This window comes from Cydia splendana, chromosome 5 (assembly GCF_910591565.1).
Source record: "Cydia splendana chromosome 5, ilCydSple1.2, whole genome shotgun sequence".
NCBI classification, from domain to species: Eukaryota; Metazoa; Arthropoda; class Insecta; order Lepidoptera; family Tortricidae; genus Cydia; species Cydia splendana.
In genome coordinates, this window is record NC_085964.1 from 13,588,732 (window position 1) to 13,612,057 (window position 23,326).

General features: G+C 37.2%; 1 protein-coding gene across 3 annotated transcripts in view; it reads right to left on the reverse strand.

The window, feature by feature from the left end:
- The window catches only part of LOC134790782 (protein timeless-like), a 41,383-nt gene extending 21,364 nt beyond the window's left edge, over positions 1–20,019 (reverse strand). Inside the window, exons 1-13 of one of the 3 annotated variants that reach the window (XM_063761715.1) lie at positions 19,900–20,019; positions 19,595–19,745; positions 9,484–9,587; positions 8,504–9,051; positions 7,499–7,652; positions 7,166–7,404; positions 6,779–7,077; positions 6,320–6,680; positions 6,048–6,239; positions 5,791–5,891; positions 3,770–3,968; positions 3,348–3,574; positions 1,880–2,337 (exon numbers count right to left, since the gene is read on the reverse strand). In XM_063761715.1, coding sequence (XP_063617785.1) covers positions 1,880–2,337; positions 3,348–3,574; positions 3,770–3,968; positions 5,791–5,891; positions 6,048–6,239; positions 6,320–6,680; positions 6,779–7,077; positions 7,166–7,404; positions 7,499–7,652; positions 8,504–9,051; positions 9,484–9,580 — 2,875 coding nt within the window. In that variant the 5' untranslated portion in view covers positions 9,581–9,587; positions 19,595–19,745; positions 19,900–20,019. Of the gene's footprint in view, positions 1–1,879; positions 2,338–3,347; positions 3,575–3,769; positions 3,969–5,790; positions 5,892–6,047; positions 6,240–6,319; positions 6,705–6,778; positions 7,078–7,165; positions 7,405–7,498; positions 7,653–8,503; positions 9,052–9,483; positions 9,588–19,594 lie in introns of all 3 variants that reach the window. The other 2 variants (XM_063761713.1, XM_063761714.1) reach the window with 2 other exon arrangements.
- Between the last annotated feature and the right edge of the window lie 3,307 nt (positions 20,020–23,326).

Here is a 23,326-nt window from a genome sequence, read left to right on the forward strand (position 1 = left end):
TATGTAAAATAGAACTAAATTAAAATAAACAAAACTCTTCTTCTTTCCCCTGCCCTTATCCCACGTTATGTGGGGTCGGCACAACATGTTTTTCTCTTCCATTCTCCTCTGCCTTTCGTCTCCTCAGCACTCACTCCTTTCTTTCTCATATCCTCTTTCACACAATCCATCCATCGTTTTTTGGGTCTACCATACGCTCTCCGTCCATCAACATTCATCCCTAACATTCTTTTGCCTATATGACATTCATCCCTCCTCATTACATGCCCATACCACGCTAACCTAGTACTCCTCATTTTCTCCGTTACTGGAGCTACTTTCAAACTTCCTCTTATATACTCATTCTTAATACGATCCTTTCTCGTCACTCCACACATCCATCTCAGCATTCTCATTTCCTCTGCGTGCACTCTTCTTTCATCCGCTACTTTCGTCGCCCAGCATTCTGATCCATACATTACAACAGGTCTCACCATCGTTCTGTATATTTTCCCCTTAAGTTTAAGGGGCATTCGTGGATCGCAAGTTGTTCCAGAGACCTGTCGCCATTTCATCCATCCCACATTTATTCTATTTTTCACGTCTCGGTCGATGTTTCCGTCACTTTGGATCAATGACCCAAGGTACCGGAAGTCAGAGCAGACTGGTAGGGATACACCATCTAAGGCAATATGGGAAAAACTGGATAGACCACCGAAATCGCAGAACATGTGCTCCGTTTCGGTACTGCTTATTTTGAGTCCCACACTTTCCAGCTTTTCTTGCCATTTTCCCAGCCTGCTCTGGACCTCAAGTGCATTTTCTCCGACAAGAACAATGTCGTCGGCAAACAGCATACACCGAGGTGCCTCCTCCTGTATGTTCGATGTCAGAGCATCCATAATCAGGAGGAACAAATACGGGCTTAAGGCCGACCCCTGGTGTAAACCTACCGCCACATTGAACTTGTCGGTTACTCCTGCTTCCGACCTGACGTGAGTACTGGCTCTGTCATACATCGCCTGAACAAGCCGTACATACTTCTCTGGCATTCCTTTCTCTCTCATAGACCACCACAGAACCTTACGGGGGACGCTATCGTATGCCTTTTCCAAGTCCACGAACACCATGTGCAAGTTCTTTTGCGCAAGTCTGTATTTTTCGCACAGTTGGCGAAGTGCAAATATGGCGTCCGTAGTTCCCCGGCCCGGCATAAACCCAAATTGGTTCTGTGTTACCTCACTTTCTTCTCTCATTCGTCTCGCTACCACTTTTTCCCATATCTTCATACTATGTGACATGAGCTTTATTCCCCGATAGTTGTTGCAATCCTGTACATCACCCTTATTCTTAAAAACGGGCACCAGTGAACTGTTGCACCATTCATCAGGGATCGTCTCTTCTTGCAACAACTTATTAAAGAATAAAGTCAGCCACTTCCATCCATGCGCTTTCAGAAACTTCCATACTTCCACAGGTATACCATCTGGCCCGACCGCTTTCCCATTCTTGAAGCCATCTTTACCTCTTCTACAGTGATCTCCTTCACCATACCAATGCTACTTCTAACATTTTCTAGCACTCCACTCCAGTCGTTCTCTTCGTTCATAAGTTTATTGAAGTAGTTCTTCCAGCGTTCTTTTATGCTCTTGTCATCCGTCAAAATCTTTCCTGCTTCGTCTCTCATACATTTCATATGATTTATATCTCTTGCATTCCTCTCTCTCTCTTGCTATTCTGTAAAGATCTTTTTGGCCTTGTGGGCTCTCCAGGAAATCGTACAATTTATCTTGTACCTTGGCCCTTGCGATTGCAACTGCTTTCTTAGCCATCTTTTTACTTGTAAGATAAGCTGAATTAAAAATTAAAATAAACAAAACGAGACTACCTAAATACTTACGTAGAGCGTGATAGGACACAGGAGACATCACTGGCGAATTGAACCCTTGATTAAACAACTTGAACTGATGGATACCCGTTTGACCCGCGGTCGTGCCGCATTCGCTACAGTACCTCTTCTGGATTTGCAATTTTGCGTAACAAGTTTCAAGTAAAACTTGTTGAACCCAGTCAAAACATTTAGTTTTTCCGTCCTGTCTTAGTTGCTCACAAAGTTTTCCAATTTCGACATCCCTCATTTCTTTGTTCATCTTATCGGTATTAACTTCAGACTTAGACAGTTTTTCATATTCCTCTTTGTTTATTATATTTTGCTTGTATAATTCTCTGATCACAGAATCTTTAGACTTAACTGTGCTGTCTTCTTTGAGGCATCTTAAGATTTCGCCGATGACATCCGGATGAGTCTTGCATTGCAGATAATTCCAATTTAAAGTTGACAGTTCTTCTTCCGTCCACCTGCAAAATAAAATCAATTGAAGAATAATAATAATAACCGCCATGTGGGATGTTGATTCGATGATCATTGTCCCGATAGTTGTTTCAGCGAACAGTCTAATAGCGAAGAGTCTCGGCCAACATCTTGAGACTCTCGCTAGGTGCGGGTTGAATCAAGGGTCAGATGCAGAAGGCGGTGATCTTGGACACGACGCGGATAGTCCGCCGGTTCCTCTCTCTGCGGCCCTGACTACCGGCAGCGCAGCTTGAGCCTTGCCCCGCTGCTGGCGGCACACTAAGTTAGGATTGTTATAATATAAGTACATATCTATAAGTATTTTGTTTTGTTTTTGTACCTGTTTTTGTATTTTATTTTTATATCCATATTATGAAATAACCTCACTTAAGTTTATAGAGAAATAAAGATAATAATAAAACAGTCATAGTAAAAAAAGGGTGGATTGTCTGTTTGCGGTGTTCCGCCAGTCAGTAGACAACATAACATAATTTACTATTAGAAGTATTAGAACAAATTAAATTGTTTTCAGAAAATATTTTAATTTGTTTTTATTTCAAGTAGAAACACTTAGTTTTATTTCAAATATTGCTGGTGCCTAGAGACTATAACTTTATAGCTATTAGACTATTACCTAGGTACTTACCTAGGTTAAGTAGGAACCCTACAGCTATGAAAAAGTATATGTTGTAAGTGTAACACATTATGCTACTAATAGTAATAGGTAGCATGCTTAGTTGATGATGATGACCCATTATACATATGGTGCATGAGCTTGTAATAAGTATAGGTATGTAATTTATTAGGTACGTAATTGGTGAATTCAAATCCTATAGAACCATGCCTATCAATGAATGACCCAGGGTACGTAACCATCGTAACTGATGACATTTTTGTCAGTTTATCCATACATAGAATTAAATGATATAAAATTGTTGATTAAATTTCCTACTCATTTGTTCAAGACACAACTGGTATTTTTTAAATTGGATTTGCCTTAAATGTTATGCAATACCTTTCTGTAGATGACTGACTCGCACTGCTGTGTACAGATTTTTTCTTCCCCCCTTCGGCCGCAGGCTGGGGATCTTTCTTTGCAGACGCAACTACTGCTTGGTGTTCAGTAACGACTTTCTTCTCGTCAAATATCTGTGTATCCATTCTAAAATTGTCAATAGTTAACAGCGCTTGCGGCTTCTTTATGAACGTGTTTATCACATATTCTATTAAGTCAGACCAATCCTGTAAAAAACAATTAAATTAATCCATAAATGACAATATTATAAAGTTAATTTAACTTAAACATGCAATTATTAAAACTTTTGTGCCTATGTAAGTATTTGCGGTATCCTTAAGGAATCAATTACAATAAACGTAAAAAAGCTTTATTAAAAAGCAATGCCAATTCAGTATAGACGAAATAAATCTTTCACTTACGTCGCATATTTCAAATTCAGACCTCCAAATAGAAGTGAACGTCTTCAATATCTTAGGTTGATATAAACTGATCAAACTGTCCAGCTCCCCTCCCACGTGGTGCATGATCGTGAACACGCAGTCGTTGACGAACTCCCCGTTCACCGCGTAGTCTTCTAGCAATAGCCCGTACTGGTACATTATTTCAGGGGCCGCGAACCTGTAGGTATCAAAACTCCTTTGAGTGCGCGAATCAATAAAGACACTGAACACGAATCAAATGTTGGATAACGAAAGGCGATTGTTTACACTTACTTACAGTACATATGGTGCTATTTTATGTGCCTACTGTAAAGCGTCATAGAGAAATATAGTAAGTTAATAGAGTGCTCACTCCATACAGTCATCAGTTTCGATACCAAAACGAATATTATTTTCGGAGTCGACATCTAGTATCGAGTAGCAGAATTATCAGTACCGCTACTTAATACTAGAATTCTCTAGTGTCGCGACTCACGAAAATTGTATTGAACAACAATTTACAACTAATATTAAAAGCAGAAGGAGTTGAAAATAGAGTTCCGGTAACTCCGGTTATAATATTAGCTGAAAATTGGTAGGCTTTTCGGTCGTCGGAACATCTATTGACAAGTAGCAGTACTGATAATCCCGCTACTCAATTCTAGATGTCGACTACGAAAATAATAGTCGTTTTGATAGTTGGTACTTAAACTGATGTATGGAGTGACCACTCTATGTATTTTTTTCTCTATGAAAACGTATCGTACAACGTACAATTTCCTATTTATCGCACTTGTATCGTAATGTACCTACTATTTCGTGATAACAATTCGTTGTTGTTGATTCGAAGAATTTCCGTAAAGGGACAAGTTTCTCTTACAAATTGGCAATATCTTTTATTAAACAATTATTAATTATAAGTACAGCTTGTACCTAATCATTGTTTTTGTTTCCCGTTATAGCTATAGTAGGTACTAATTACTTCAATACAATTTCAACCATTTTCAATTGAGACAGAGTCACATTTCTTTTGTTTCATTCGGTTTTGATGTGAAAGACATAATATTCTTATATCCTATATTATTAATTTCAATTCAACAGCAAATTTTAGCATCATGGTTCTAAGGAAGATAAAGATTTTTTTTATTTTTTTTATTGAGAAACAAACGGTCATATACAAAAAGGTGTACAAAAATATTTAGTACACAAGATATATTAGTTTAATAGTTCATGGGAAGAAGAGAAACATAGTAACGTCTCATGCTATGAACAAAGTATTTGCGCGTAATTGAATTTAATAGGTCCAATTTTCGTTAACCATACCCTAGGTCTTATTCAATATCCGCCCACCAGTCGCAATTTGTTACATAAAGTAAGAACGCAACAAACTAATCCATCTGCTGGGTACATCAATATTTCATGATGTCGGTAATAACAGTAATAACTTGAGGTAGTTTGTTTACCGGTGAATAAGGAACGACATAAAATGTTAACATACATACAAGATACAACATAAAACTTAGTTAGTCACGCGGCACGGCATGCGTCTACAATAGTAGTTTGTGTTACAAGTACAAGGGATCAAAATGATATATTTCCGTCAAGGGCGTACATTGAATCCTGAGCGTAATAAGGGATTCAAGTGTTAACGCCCAAGACGAAATAATTTTGATACCGTGTGACACATACTGCTTTTCACATCAACTATGAGGAAAATAAAAAAATCTTAGTGTTGACACAAAATATTATGTTTCAAAATATTATTCAAGCTAAAAAAAGAATACAAAAAATAACAAAAACAGTGTCCTAGAACAGAAAAGTGCCACTTTGATCCCCCTAGCAGGGAGGAAAAGTGCCACTTTGATCCCTCCTAGGGGGGAAGAAAAAGCCCTTTTCCGAATAGGTGATGTGAAAAATATATAACAATATTGTGTCTAATATTACCTACCTACGTACCTAACCTACCGAAGTACCGGGTTCCGATATACCTACTGCAGGAGATAGGGAATACGTGTACGTACTGTTTAATGTGTTCTACAATGTCGGTAGAACCGGTGTAGTTCGGGTTTCTCATGGCGCTATCCAAAAATGTCAGCAGTATGTGGTTTGTTACAACGAGGTCCTGTAAAACATACGAAACAATTAGAACTAAGAACATAAAATGCGAGTAATCGCTTGAGCTGACATCTCGGGACTCGTACATCATTTGACACACAAATATACTATTTTGTACTGTATATTCGCCATAATATTTACATAAAAAGCTCTTAATTTATACCTGTAAATACTGCTTGGAATGGTATTTCGGATTATAGTGACGTAACAGCAGCACTAAAAGTAATCTCAATTCATCGGTTTCACACATTTTGTTTTGTAATGTTATAAGGGCGTCTTTATCAACGGTACAAATATGTGGAAAATTTTTGTACACTTCAATAGCTTGTACAAACTCTCTGATGGCTGTAACAACCTGAAAAGTCAAGGTTATTTAAGGGTTTATCATACAAGAACAGGTCTAAGTACTATAAAACAGTACATCATAACACTTACCAGATGAAGACGCCGGCTACTTGGCTTCAAGTTATTTCTGTCTAGCTTAACAGCCAATTCAAATTGTTCACATAAATTGACACCCTCAGCGGTCAAATATGATACTATATCAAAAGATAATACACCGGAAATTTGTTTTAAATCCAACTCGATTTGGGTAGCAAACTTCAGAAAATAAGTCACTAACCAGAAAAAATGTGACGTGTCGATTTCCAATAATACGTTTGTGAGGATTTGACTATGTAGTGTTTGTACTAAAGAATTGTAACCTTTGAGTAAAAAGTCAACAGTAAATTCTTTAATCACATTGGATATGTCATCATCTGTTGGAGTTTGATGAGTAAGCCCTTGTACGTTTATGCTGAAATAACGAATTAGATTTTCACTGAAATGCAATCAATATTGAAATTCTTTAATTATTTTATGTAAATTAAAAAAATCACGTTAGAATTTACTTACATGTTCGCTTTACCCCTTTTAGTTATCTTCTTACGCTTTCTCTCTTGTAATGTAACACCAGTCCGTGCCTTGGTGTTCACTCGTTGTTTAGGATTGTGTGGTTTTTGGTGAACTGGTTTTTTGAAAGGTATCTCGTCATCGTTGCTTGAAGTAGAAATTGACTCTTGATTTTCGATTTGCGTTGCATATCCGCAATCAGAATTTTCAGATATTATCCCCTTCCCCTTCTTCTCAGCCTTTGCTGGCTGTTGATTATTACTTGTCTCGGTTGGTAAATCTTCTGACATCGCTTTTTCTTCCTGTAATTTTTAAGTTACATCAACAATTATGATTTCATTTATAAATATGTAATAAACACCTAATTTCAATAGTAAAAACGTATCATACACTATCAGATTTCATATTTTCATCGCTAGTCGATGCGTCTTGATCCCTCATGTGAATGTCATTCTCAACAGGTAACGGAGGTAGAAACTGTTGATTCTCATCTTTCATTGTAATGTTTTCGGAAGTTCCCCACCCATTGGTCTCCGAATTTGGTTCATCGTTACTTTTTCCGCTACCACCCGTATCGGACGAATCTGACGTCGGATCTGATGTCAGCATAGGTGATGAATCTTCACTACCTAAAACATGTTATTTGTTTTAATTTTGGTATCTACCACTTAATGAATCTCATAGAACACGTCTATACATATAATTTGACTATATTTTAAGTACCTCTATCCGGTGGAGAAGTGTTACTTTCATTGTCTTCTGAACTCTCAGAATTACACGACTCCAGCCACATATTGAGAAGTTTGTGCAATGTAACAACATGTTGATCTTTATACATCAGTGCTATAAGTTGTACCATTGTAACTCCCCAATTAGTCTGGAATATAAAATAAGTACAAAACACAAACCTAATCTCATTCAACATCGCATTATTATATTAAACAAACTTTTTGAGAATTTAAAGCAATCAACAGGAAAAAAAATCGCAGCGCTACTAAGGATTATAATTATATAGTTCATATTATACAAAATGAAAGAACTCCTTAAGTGTTATTTTAATAATAATTATCTCCATCTACAAAAATAAATGAGAAACAGCATATATACGCATAGGTTTAGTTTGTTGACATGTCACCGATATTTGTAAGTGAGAAGTATATAGAACCACCTGGAGAATACACATATTACCGGCGGTCGTGTGTAAAGCCATCGTACAGACCAAAAGGGCGTTGAACAGGAGAGCAGAGAGACGTCAGCGCGGCGCTGGAGCACGGGACCCGCCAGCGCAGGCGCAGAAGTCGTCGTTACGTTAACCCCGTCACGTAACACAAAGCACGGAGCGATCACCGAAGGTCTGTGGTCACTAATCACTTGGAAAATATCCGCGTCGGCACCCCGATTCAGTTTTAATTAATAATTTAGTTTCGTTTTAATTTAAACTATATTTGACAATACTTAGCTGTTCAACTGTATTTTTAACTTTGTTTAACTGTTGCATTGCTAGAAATCGAATCTTACGATCGGATATTGCTTTTTTGTCATTAGAAGCACCTACCATATTGCACGATTCGAATTCGAAAGTTGATATCATAATTATACTAACATTGTATGGTACTGTTACTCAAGAAATCGAATCATACGACCGGGAAATGCTTTTAATTGACACAGCAAACAAGCACAATGCGAGATTCGAAAGCAAATGTTAACATTGGAGAGCTGATCACTTACCGCTTCCGGTATAATCATTAGCTTAATCAGTACTTTCTCAACGCTTTGGCTAAACATGTTCCAGAGAATCTGATTTTGCACGGCGTGACCAGGTCCATTGTTGCCTGAAATAGGACTTTTAACGTCCTCTGGTATATGTAGTATGTTTCTCAATAACAAAAGACTGTTACTTATATTTGTACATTGTTCCGGCGACACTACTGCTTGACCAGGATCCACATTTTTCTTTAAAAAGTCGACAACTACTTTTGTTGCCCGTGGACCAGTAAAGGCCGCTTTAGTGGCTGTGAGTAACTGGTTTATTTCAAATACTATATGCAACCCAAAATCTGATTGCGATGTTACTTCAACGGATAGCAAACACTCTATGGGTATTGACAAATTGACTAGTATTCTCACTAGTAATTCTATAGTTTTATCTTCCTTGGCGTGAATCAAAAGAGGTATTAAGTCTTTTTTTATGTTTTGCCCGAAACTGATGCTCCTGCGGTATGTCCTTAGATACTTATCTTCAGTTATAATATTGTGTAAAATAGTTTCGAGGGCAGCTGAAAAAAAAATTAAGTTATTAATTCCTTGTTATCTATCTTACTCGTATTTTGGACCTAACACCACCTTCTAATCAGCCACTGTTTAGTTTACTGAGAATTACATTGACTACCAACTCGTGTCTATTTCAGTAGGTTCCTCAATCACTTTCTCACCAGTTACTTAATACAATTGTTGTATTTTAACACTTGATTATCTTGTAGTATACAAATAACGTAATTAACTAAAGGAATCGTTTCGAATAAGGTTTTCGGAATAGCGACTGATGATGGGCTAGTAATACTATTGATACCAGACACGAATCCTTTAAGGATTCCTTTAGTTGTATGTTACTTGTATACTACAAAATTATCAATTGTTATAATAATATTATTGTCTTTGTCTGTTGCCAGTTTTAGGGTAGTGTCTAGTATCTAAAGAATTGAACTCACCATTACAGTTGTCATTTACGTGATATCCATCTGCGTGCATAAAGCCAAGATTGCTGAATATGCTATGAATCTGTGGACTCCTAAGAACCCACTCCATATTTTATCTGCAACAAAAATAGCAAAAAAAATATAGGTAAGAGTCCTAACAGTGCTAGAAGTACCTACTTAAATTATACGAGTCTAAATTACGTATGATTGATATTTGTTTGTCTGGTCATAGAGAAATTTAGCAAGAATAGAGTGCTCACTCCAAACATCAGTTTTGATACCAAAACGACTATTATATTCGCAGTCGACATCTAGCATCGAGTAACGGAATTATCAGTACCGCTACCTGATACTAGAATTCTCTAGTGTCGCGACGCGACTCACGAAAATTGTATTGAACAACAATTTACAACTAATATTTAAAGCAGGAGTTGGAAATAGAGTTCCAGTTAATCCGGTCATAATATTAGCCGAAAGTTTTAGACTTTTCGGTCGTCGGAACATCTACTGTCAAGTAGCAGCACTGATAATTCCGTTACTCGATGTTACATGTCGACTACGAAAATAATAGTCGTTTTGGTACTAAAACTGATGTATGGAGTGAGCACTGTATCAACTGTATGTATTTTTTTCTCTATGGTCTGGTTGTATATTTGATAAATTCTTTGTTGTTTTTTTCTCTCTCTTCATTTATTTTCAAACACAATCCTGTATTGTTCATGAATAAATACTATGACTATGACAAAAACGGTTTAATTTAGTTTTTGAAGACATTTTAAACTATTTTAGGTTCTATAGGTAGTTTGCACAGTGCTCCTCTATTTTTGATGATGAACGGAATTTATGTTTTTGGTGTGCGACTCAATAAGAGACAAGAGGCGTATAATGAGTGCACGAAGTGCACAAGGTAGCAAAAGTAATGAAAACATAACTGATAAAGTGATGAATGATGACGAGCGTGCATTGCACCTATCTAACTCTACAAGTAGAGGCGTACCTCTTAAATACCTACTCATCCTCTTACTCGACGTGTCTCGTGTCTATACACATGCCTGAGTAACAATACAATAACGAGGGAGGAAATTTATAGGATTGAGACTTGGGAGAGCATTGTTTAAGACCGTGTCATTATTTCGATACAAAACTTTACCAAAAGTTTACCAAAAACTTTTAAGGTAGCTGGACGATGTCCCTTAAAGAGACTAGTTGACCTTTATACATATTTATTATTGTATTCTCTTTAAGTCCTGTGTTTATTTTGCGCAATAAACTTTTTACTACAGCACATAGGTAATTACTACTTACTTACTACGACACAAATGTCACAAATGCGATGCCATGCAGGAGTGCCGAAGTACCATGCTGTGTTTTGACACGGCCTTGATGATTGACGATGGCTCACATACATTCTGTGTAAATTTCAACCGTCACGTTTTTAGGGTTCCGTACCTCAAGGGAAAAGAAGGAACCCTTATTTATAGGATCACTATGTCTGTCTGTCCGCCTGTCACAGCCAATTTACTCCCAAACTAAGTTGGTAACCCATAGACGGGCGAGTAATGTAAATACATAAATGAATTTTATGTTTGGCGGCCATTTTTGGAGAGTAAATAAAAAATAAACTCTAAACTATATCGTGTGACAGCTCAAATGAAGGGTTTGTAGTGAGGCTGAGGATTTCAATTTTATTTTGTATAAGTAAGTAAATACTTATATGGTAGATCGTTTTGAAGTATTTTAAATAACAGCCGAATATTACCATTCCCTTATCTCCGAAACTATTGAGCTTAAATTATAAAATACAGAAAATAGACCATTACCCATTGATTACAAGAATACCTCTAATAAAGGTCAAGCGTGAGTCGATCTTAAGGAAAATATATTTTGTAAAAAAATGTGTGTTTACGGACGGAACCCTTGGAGTGCCAGTTCGACTCGCACTTCGCCGGTTTTTTGTATGGCGCCTCCTTTAATTTTATGTTATTCCTGGTTATGCCATTTTAATTTAGATAGGTATTTACTTACCTCATACCTAACATAAAACATTCTACTGTCTATACTATAACAATAATACTTGTAATTGAAATAAATAAAAAGAATGATACTTGTATTGCTTAGGTATACCCTACTCAGAGTACACGTGATACCGTAAGAAATGTGTATGAATCCATACTAATATAATATTATAAAGGTGAAAGTGTGTCTGTCTGTCTGTCTGTTACCTCTTCACGCTTAAGCTGCTGAACCGATTTAGTTGAAATTTGGTATAGAGATAGTTTGAGTCCCGGGGATGGACATAGGATAGTTTTTATGTCGGAAATCATCCCTGAAGAGAGTGCAAAGGAATTGAAAGAGTTCATGAATTGCCTAATAATTGAAGTTTCAAGCAATGCCGAATTGAATGATTGCTATTAGCATTATCCAGGCGCTATACCTACTTTAGCTGCTGTCACTAATTCCACGCAGATGAAGTCGCGGGCAAAAGCCAGTATAATATATAGAGACATGTACCTTACACCTACCATGGATTGAAATACAGCCCGGAACGACAGATAAATGAGGCTTAGTTCTGTTTGTCACCGTTGTATACGGAATCCTAAAAAGAAAAAAACTGGCCAAATGCGAGTCGGACCGTACCATCTACAAATCACGTTTGTTGTATGGGAGAGAATAAATATTTATTTTATTCTATTTTTAGTATTTGTTGTTATAGCGGCAACATCTGTGAAAATTTCAACTGTCTAGCTATCACGGTACATGAGATACAGCCCGGTGACAGACAGACAGACGGACAGAGGACTCTTAGTAATAGGGTCCCGTTCATACCCTTCGGGTACCTACGGAACCCTAAAAACCGAACCGTATAAACATTTTACTTTAAAATTGAAATGCCATCAGAATTCAAAGCCCTGGCGAGCGAATCGGAATCCCAAAAAGATTTTTTAATTTAAAAACTAAGGGGCATCCGCCCTCTCGAAGACTACTACGTAAATACGTAAATATGAGAATACCCTATTATATACACGTGACACTAGCGAGCGCGGGCGGGCCAATAGTAGGTCACGCGAGTCGCGTGGCCGGCGCACGTGCCCAGTTAACGTGCCCAGCCCAGCTATAACGTGCGCGACCCGCGTTACGAACGAACGTTGAGGAACGGAGACCGAGAACGGAACGTGCTCATATGACGCGGTTCGGACGATTAGGTAGCTGTCGAGTATAGTTGAGAATAATATTCCTATATCCTATAACACTTACGTAACGTAGTCTACCAACATGTTTCAACGTTATAAATTATGTATATAAACATGACAAATTAACAACTGTAAAGTTTGCTTTTTAAATCCCTTATAGTTATTTAAGGTAGAAGTGCTAGTGCTCGACGCTGCACTAGTATTGAACATAGGCTTTTTATGTCAAAGTAATATAGGTTAAATTTGAACGGCGAAGATTTTTCTGTATTCAAATTTAATCCTTTCGAATACTAGTGCAGCGTCGAGCACTATTACTTCTACCTTAGTTAGTTTCCAGTTATCTGGAAGATGTCGCTCTTTTACGAGATAAAGGTTCGGGCGCCATTCATTTACTACGTAAGACGATTTAGGGTGGGGGGGTTAATATCTTATTTTTTCTTAAAAGGGGGTGCGAGGGGGTTTTCATAGTTCTTAAAGTAAGATCACAAAGATGCGAAAATTTTCAAATATGTAAAAATAAAACAAATCAAACTTGTGTTAATTTTTTCCTCTCTGGCAAAAATCGTCTTATGTAATAAATTAATGGCGCCTCGTGAGAGTCAATTAAACGCAGGTTACGCAGGCAATGGGATGGGCATGGCATAGGGCAACCAATTTTTTTAAGTCTTAAAAATAAGGCAAACAAGCTAAGGAAGACAGTCGGGTTTAAATCAAACACCTATTTATAAAGCACTGACTAGGGTAGAGTCCGTCTAAGCTAACTATGCACCTACTTGAACAGAACATAGTGAGGGAGTGTCATTATAAACGTCAGATTTTCATAGAAATGTCACATTGCCACACTTGGCCTGTGACTTGGCATTGCAAATGCCATGCAGACTTAGCTTGCTCCGACTGTATGCAACATCGGATTATTATGAATATTGGTACCTAAGTACTAGAGATGGGTAACTACCCGCTCTCGGGTATTTACCCGGTAAATACCCGATATTTACCTACCCGCGGGTAAATACGCCGGTATTTTCGTTTTTCTTCTAAATTTGATGTGTTTAATGGTATGTGAGTATAAATAAGATTAATTTAAGTATTTTATTATAATGTTACATAAAATGTATGTTCAAACTAATTACGAAAAAGTTGCTATGAGGTGAAGTTCGATTTTAACATATATCAGTCCAATTATAAAAATCGTGTAAATCATTCCCTGGCTTCCGGAAATGTTTTAAAATGCTTTTAATATACATTAGAAGGATTAAAATAAAGAATACTTATGAATGATAAAAAAAAGAATTGTGCAGTATCCCAACTTGTGAAGCTTATAAGTCAAACACAGTTAGTTTTAGGACAAAAATGTATATAACTTTTTTTGTAGAAAATTATGTCTACTTTAGTTTGTACATACAACACTTTTCGATATTAATGACAGATTCCAAGAAATATGAAAAAGTTCACTTTTGCCCCCCTCCCCCCAACCACACCCCCCGCCGACCGAAGTTGGAATGTGTATTATCAACGTATAAGTACGATAATTTACAAAAGTCTAAAAAAAATACTCTTATGACGGCCTTTTTTTAATATTTATCAAAATTGTACTAAAAATTCCGTAGTTACAACTGCAACTGCAACTAAACCATTTCATTTTAAATGACACACAATAATTACAGCCATTAACTCGGTTTATATCTCCACTTTAACACAAATCGACATGTGCAACAAGAAATGAATCTACCCGTCCATTTGGGTAGATACGGGTAAATACCGGGTAGATGGGTATTTACCGGGTATTTACCTGGGTGGGTAAATTGGGTAAATACCCGCGACCCATCTCTACTAAGTACTGTATAAACTGAAATAGATATCCCCCCAAAAACAATTTCATGTAAAATGTAGCCTAGACAAAACCATAAAACCATAGTCTAATAAAACATGGTCTTCCATTCCCAGAGTGACACGGGCCTACGTCACAACAACATGGCCGCTATATATAGCGCTATCGCATATTATCATATAGCGCTGTCGCATGATGACGTAGGCCCGTGTCAGTTAGGTGACCTAGAAAAGACGGGAATGGAGTACCAGGCGGAGTATATTATTATACCATGCATAAAACTAGAATTGTCAAAAACTTATCAGCATACCCCGTTATCAGTGGTGAAATTTTATTGAAATGCAAAGGGTTGGCACTCACTCCCCTACCGTGCGGGTAAAATTCCGCAAGCTATTGGGTAAAAGTACGCATGTGGGGTAATTGTTGACATCAAGAAAATGTCAATGGAATTGTCAATAAAATAAAGTTTAATGAATATTTATGAAATTGTCTGATCAATATCCACGTAGTGTACTAATTTAACAATATTAAATAAGTATTAATACTTTACTTAAGATATTGAATAGTGCTTGATTATTGGATCAAAACTTGACTTACTTAAATGAACTATAGTGGTCATTATTATTAGTGTCCGACCGAAACATGTTTTTTTGCCGAAACCGAAACCGAATGTTCGGCTTTGGCTCTAGTTTCGGCCGAAACCGAAACCGAAACCGAACCTTTTGTAGACTTGTTAAAATCGTTGAAAAAATGTCATAAAACCGCTTTTACACCCATATTATGGGTAGTGTCCGACCGAAGGTTCGGTTTCGGTTTCGGATTCAGCCAGTTTCGGCCAAAACATCATGTTTCGGCTGTAGTTTCGGTTTCGGCCAAAAAACGGCCGAACCTTTCGGCCGGGCCGAAACTTACGAAATGGTACTTCGGACAAAGACCAAAAGTTGGGGAATAAGTATATAGGACAACAATATTAATACCTGCATATACTGATTCATGTACAGTAGGTACATGTAGGTACAGAAATTAATTGGTTATTATAAAACACAATTCCACTAATGAGGGCGCCATTGGACGGTCGACGCAGTTTTAAGAGGCTGTCAACACCTATAACCCGCACACTGTCTAATTGTATCGGAGTGAATGAGATAAATTAAATAAAACACAATTCCACTAATGAGGGCGCCATTGGACGGTCGACGCAGTTTTAAGAGGCTGTCAACACCTATAACCCGCACACTGTCTAATTGTATCGGAGTGAATGAGATAGCACTGTCGCACGTAGCAGTTGTCCGAGTATCGAACGATGTCTTTTTCGCTCTTATTCACTCACTTATTCAGTCATTTTCCTATCTACCTGTAATGGCAAATTTTAAGCGAGGCTAAAGGCTACGCTCAACTAGTTCCGCAAAGTTGATTTTCTCAATAGTTAATATTTTGCGAGGCTGAACAGCTGACTATTAATTAAAACGAAGAAAAAACCCTTAAAAGTGTCCCCAGTACAGTTTTTCATAAGAATGCTCGACCTTAGCCTCACTTTTTACCTCAAATTACCATTGGTTTGTGTTCCACATGTCCTCTACTGCAGCTTAGCCTTTGGCCTCGCTGCGCCATGCTCGGCCTGTGGTCTCGCTTTTTAATACAATGGACAATGGTTGAAGTCTGTGCTCAACTTACTTATCCTGAAGCCTGAAGCACGGCTTTGACTTCGCATGAAAGTTCGCCTCACTGGGGCACTTCGGACTTTTAGGCCCAGGTGAAGATCGGTACCCGGCCTTGCGATATTGTTAACAAAAAATTTCGCGCTTGCTGCGCTCGCGTTTTTGGTTGGTTTTTTGGTTGACCCTGTATCTACATGTTAGCTTGACTGGTGAATGAATAGAGTTAGACCAAGAAAATTCTTCAATGATTTTGATAGCATACGCAGTGCAACTAGTGCAAATGTTATTTATACGTCATAATTTCATAGAAGTTTTGCGTTTAAAATAACACTTGCACTGCGTGTGTTATCAAAATCGTTGCAGAATTATCTTGGTTTAACTCTAGTAATTTTCTTAAAAAACTGCTTAAGTAACATAAATTTCAAGGACATTGGGTGTTGACAGCGCCATAATGTGTGTAAAAGCGGTTTTATGACATTTTTTCAACGATTTTAACAAGTCTACAAAAGTTTCGGTTTCGGTTTCGGCCGAAACTAGAGCCAAAGCCGAACATTCGGTTTCGGTTTCGGCAAAAAAACATGTTTCGGTCGGACACTAATTTTCATGGTCTAACTCTATTCATTCACCAATCAAGCCAACATGTAGATACAGGGTCAACCAAAAACGCGAGCGCAGCGAGCGCGAATTATTTGTTGACTACCGATCTTCACCTGGGCCTAAACGTCCGAAGTGCCCCAGTGAGGCGAACTTTCATGCGAAGTCAAAGCCGTGCTTCAGGCTTCAGGATAAGTAGTTGACCACAGACTCCAACCAATGTCCATTGTATTAAAAAGCGAGATATTTCGACTTCTAATCCGAAGGTCGCAGGTACAAACCCCGGCTCGTACCAATGAGTTTTTCGGAACTTATATACGAAATATCATTTGATATTTACTATTTTCTTTTCGGTGAAGAAAAACATCGTGAGGAAGCCGGACTAGTCCCAATAAGGCCTAGTTTACTCTCTGCGTTCGAAGGTCAGTCTGATGGAAGTCGCTTTCGTAAAAACTAGTGCCTACGCCAATTCTTGGGATTAGTTGTCAATTTGGCCCCAGGCTCCCATGAGCCGTGGCAAAAATTCCGGGATTACGCGAGGAAGATGATGAGTTTTCTTATTATTCCTTTGCCCAGGCCCAGTAACATGCGACAGTGCTATCTCATTAACTCCGATACAATTAGACAGTGTGCGTGTTATAGGTATTAACAGCCTCTTAAGACTGCGTCGACCGTCTAGTGGCGCCCTCATTAGTGGACTTGTGTTTTAAAATAAACCAATTAATTTCTGTACCTATACATGAATCAGTATATTATGTAGATTGTAGATACATATTAATATTGTTGTCCTACTTATTCCCCAACTTTTGGTCTTTGTCACATAGTTTAGTTTCATAGTATGAAGTACCAATTCGTAAGTTTCGGCTCGGCCGAAAGGTTCGGCCGTTTTATGGCCGAAACTGGCCGAAACCGAAACCGAACCTTCGGTCGGACACTAATAATTATACATCAATAATGCGATGTGTGATGAACTGCTTGCGCTTTGCGTCCGCAGCTCACGTGGTTCCAAAATATTGATTAGACAATTTCATAAATATTCGTTAAACTTTATTTTACTGATAATTCCATTGAATTCATGATGCGAACAATTACCCCACCTGCATACTTTTACCCAATAGCTTGCGGAATTTAACTCGCACGGTGGGGGAGTAAGTGCCAACCCTTGCATTTCAATAAAATTTCACCACTGATAACGGGGTCTGGTAATGTACATTGAGCAGCATGAGGCTAGAGAGATAGTTCTACAGCTTGTATATTATATTCCTCATGGCGGTAGGGTGAAAAATGTTGTACACTCAAAAGTATGGTGACCAGATACCAGATTACCAGCATATGCTGCCCTTGCCCATGTCATGGCACGAACGCACAGGTAGAACCCACCAGGGTGTAAGAGCTATTCAGAGTTGAACATAGAAGGTAGGATCATATAGAAGTGGTATATGCGTGCCTCCATGAGGGACAAAACATACACAAATGCGACACTGTGATTGGTCGAATTCATTTGTTGCCCACCATAATCCATACTAAAAAAACAGTGGGGAACAAATAAAATGTGAGACTGTGACAAGGACAAACAATAATAGCTTTTTCGCTGCTACTCCTACTGAAAGATACATAAGACTATCCTGTTTGGTCACTTCTCCCCACCCTCATGCCAGATCCAGTTTTAATACTAGATTCATGGAGTTGAAAGACTCTAAAATGAACTAGGCTATTGGGTGAAAGTGATGGACTAAATATCCGACTTAGTATGTCTATAAAATACTAAGTCTTATAGACATACTAAGTCGGATAGACCATCTAAAGTGGGGGTGGACAGGACACATGCTGAGATGCAAATTAGACAAATGGAGCAAACAAGTTACCTTATGGTACCCAAGAGACGGAAGAAGAAAACAAAAACATCCAAAAACAAGATGGGTAGATGAAATCCGCTTAACCTTGGGGCCTTACTGGTCCAGAGTTGCAGAAGACAGAGTACAGTGGAGAAGGTTGGAGGAGGCCTATGCCAAGAGGCACACCGAACTGCGGGACATTTTGTAGAAAACACGATAACATTTCAAAAAAAAGCTTTTAAACCCAAGGATCGGAAACAAAAGGCTATATAGATAGATGGACTAAATACTATAGTTCGTTTTTTTTAGCATTAGAAAGAACTTGAAAGAAGGTAAGCGATCTTGACATGTAATTTTTTTTTAAAACGCTTTTTAAAAATGATTGTATTAGATTCATAATTGTTACATATTTGCCGTAACTTATATTTAAAATATTTAAAATAGACACACCGAGAAAACAGAAAAAACCGAATACAAGATGGAGAGATGAGCTACGAAATTTCGACAGATACTGGTGGAGAACAGCCCAGAATAGAAAGGAATGGGAAAAACTGGGGGAGGCCTTTTCCGCACACGCGACATGCAAATGAATAAAATAAATTGAAAAACAATAAAAGTTAAAGAAAATAATTTAATAAATAAATGTAATAACAATGAAAGTGTAACAAAAACGCATGAAATAAAGGCTATTACTATTACTATTACTATTACTATATTTAAAATGTGTTATTCAATTAAGACACATCAAGATTGTTTACCTTATTTCAGTTATTTCTAATGCTAAAAAAAACGGCTAAACTATAGGCTATGGGACAGAAGACCGGACACCTGCCTAATAAAATGGTATACAATTTTGGTATTATACAAGTTTGTACTTGTAAGTAGATTAGCTAGAACTAAAACTACAGGGTATAATTAGTTATCAATCTAACAATTCTTATAATAAAAGGTAAAAAGAAACACCTGGTTTGGTACACTACATTGAACAGAATATCTATATTAAATATAATATCTTACCTTTTAAATTATCTTCAAGGATTATCATTTAAAACCAAAACTTCTTCCTTTACACGTAAATCACAGTAGGAATAACTCAGGATCGTTTAAGTTCACTAACACCCTTGACTTTTAACTCACTTTACCTCTTCTAATAAAATTTTCCGTTGCACTGTAACAAACACAACAACTCATGATACAAATAGTTCATGTACCTACTGTATAGGTAACCACATTATCTACTGCTAAATAATCTTTCTAATCATTTGTCGACTTAGATATTTGTTATATATGTAAGTGCGTAAATGACATGGAGCGTAAGGTACCTTCAACGGTTAATAATCGCGTCAAATACCAACAACACTGAGAGTTCAATTATTTAAACACAGCACAACAGGCAGACAGCATTTTCCAAACAAGACTATATACAATTTCCAAGTTGAATTGAAGTTGACACTTGACAGATGGCAGCCTGGCAGGTGAGATGAGATTGAAATCGGTTGGTTGATAGTATGGAGGTGAGGGAGGTGAGGTACGTACATGAGGTTGCAAAGTTTGGCAATAACATGGCAATAACAAAGCGTGTCTCCAGTGTTACTCAAAATTAGACTATCATCACATCAAAATACGAGTTTTTTCTTCTTGTTATGGAACAAAATACGAATTTTCATTCGGTTTCCTTACGGAATGACAAGTGAGAACGTCGCTCTACAAACGCATAGCGCTCCCTCGCTTGCACATGTCATTCCGTGCGGAAAATTCCGAACGTCTCCAACAAAGAGTAAAGTAAGTATATAGGTAAAGAGAGCCCTCTTGAAGTATTTTATGGAAACTCATTTGAAAGCGCCATCTCTGATTGTCCCCCGAAACTAAGTATGTATGTGTGCGTGCACAACTACATATGCATCCATACGTGTACTTTCGTCCCACATAATATTAGGTCTACTTGGTCGGTTTACAAGTCCATTTTTGTTTGGTTTCTTGTAACAAATAACTTTAATTGTTTACAAGAAAATAAACAAAAAATGTACTTGTAAACCGCCCAAGTAGACCTAACATTATGTGGAAAAGGTTAATGTGTCATGATTTATTTATATTTACATTAAAGATAGCGTTGATTAATAATTTTAATGTGGCAACATTAGCATTACCCTGATTAATACAGGGGTGGTTGGGAAAATAACATTATACTACTGGCAACACGGTAGGTAGTGGGGACTGGGGACACGGAACGGAGCCAGTTGGACAGGCTCGGGCAGTTCGTTCACTTGGGTCGAGGCGGTCAAAGAGGACAGACCGCGAAGGATTGGTCGGATCAGAGTAAATGCAAGTACCTCCATTCTTGTATTATTAATAGCATAGTAACCATACTAGAAGAACCATCACAAATCAGAAGTGTTAACGTACCACTAACCCACAATGGGATTTTAAGGTTTATTTTGAATTCTGCGTTTTATGAAACGTAAGTTATAGAATTAAAAAGTATTTTATTTCATGAGTTTGGGACGATTACATGTTTCAGATATAAGTTTTTGGTGATTGCTTGTAAGTACATAACTACCTACATATTTATAAGAAATTTTCAAATAGTAGGCATGATGTAGTTGCAGGTATTTTTAAATCTCTCGAGTAAATAATAGTCATTAAAAGTATCTCTTGCTTCTTTGTTAGCAACTGAATTTTAATTAGTTTGCATTTTTGTTATTTTGAGTAAGAAAAATTAACGACTATAGAGGCAACGTTGTGTGATGGACCCCATAGTCCCATAGTCCATCCGGTATCAGTACCTATAGTGTGTTAAAAAAAAAAGCGTTTTGTCGGTTACTAGATGATGCTATGATGAAGTTATTAGAAATACGATGCAATGCGATTATTAAAGATGCGATGATGATGTTATTAGATAGAAAGGTTCATGTGGATCTCCAAACGTTTAACTTAGAAAAGACAAGTGGTGATTATAACAATTATTAACTTACGAGTAAGTGACTGACGTAATGATAATACTTTAAAATGGTTCAAAAATATTGTATGAGCTTGTAAATTCCATTAAAGTTGCAAGCGCTTAAAGTAAGCTGCGGTGCCGGCTAACACGAGGCCGCCGCATTTTTGTTTAGTAGGTAGGTACTCATATTGAAAAAAAAATCGCTTTAGAGATGAATTGATATTTAAAGGTTGTGTATCATCGATTATTCTGATCATGAGTTTATGATAAATAAGTAAACGCTATATTTGATGACACTATAAGACCGATTTTATAGACGACCGATAAGATTGATTTTCGTTTGACGTGAGCGTACGTCGAGGTAGTTGAGAATTGAGAATTGGATGAAATTGTTTCTTTTTGACGTGAGTGCACGTCATTGAAATTGAGAATTATTTAATGCGAACATGCGACTATTACATTTTAAAGTGTCGTATGATTAGTAGTTTATAAGGACCAGCGGGCTCAGCACGGTTCCATTTTTGTCGACTATCACTATGCGCGTCCCTTTCGCACTTACACACTTGTTAGAACGTGACAGGCATGGTGACAAGGGATAAAAACGCGACCGTGCTAAGCCGCCTGATCTGACTATGCGAGGTCGCGACAACGCGATGGATGTTTGTTTAGTCCCGAGAATGCGACCAATATTTTCTTTGAATTGTTCATATCTAATACATATATCCTAACGTGATTGAACTTATAGTGGTCTTGTCGGGAATAAAAGAAAACGTACAAGTAGCTAAAAAGTAGCACAGCGTTATAATTACAAGTTAGAAATTAATTTTGATCTCTGTTGAGCTATATAATACAAACTATTAGGTAGGTAGATTTTTTTTTAAATAAATGGTAAAATGGAAAGAGAGATAAGTTATATGTATACCTATAGAGAGCAGATATTGTATGATTCTGAGTATTGTCCAGAATTGTATGGTATTGTTGAAATAAATGTTATTTTCGCCATAACAATGATGTTTTGTCACGATTTTAGTATTTGTTTCAACTTAGACTTGAAATACTTATATTTTTTGTTTGAATTTTAGTTCTTGAGCCAGTTGAAGAACGTAAAGAAAATGAATGCGTTTAATGCTTAATTGATTAAGTTCTCTTGTGTTTGATAATAGGTATACCTAACGACCCTGAAACTATGACTTGCTCACGTCTGAAGCTTAAATTGACTTCCATAGCACGACAGATTTTCATACATTATTCAGTGTTAAATTGTAAGCAATTTACACCGTCGTAAGCAATGATGTAGTAGTAAGTTCGCAGAGTGACAGAATTATAACTCAGATTGGTCCTCTTTTTCCTTCTGAGTAAAGATATATCCCCATGAGCAAAGAGAGAAAGGTTGAATACCTTTAAGCAGGTCATTGAAAATAGTACTTAGGTACATACTAAAGGTAAGCAGAAACGGGTAATCAGTGAGGTCAAATTATTCTAAAAGTGGCTACAGAGAAATATTGTGAAATATAAACTTTTTGTTTTATTATGATCGACAATTTTAACATAAAATAATTGTCATTTGACGGGATAAAGATACTCGATAGATCAGAGCAGCTTAAGATTTAGAGGTGATCAAAATACATTATTAGACTATAATAGAAATATTTTATTGATAAATTACAGACTGAACTTTTGATAAGTTACTCAATTTGAGCATGCAATATTACAGTTATTGCTATTTGTTGTTTTAATTTATCAGCTAAAAGTTTACGATACTCGTAGTTTATGTTAATAAAAGTCATACAGTTAAAAGAGGATTAGCATAA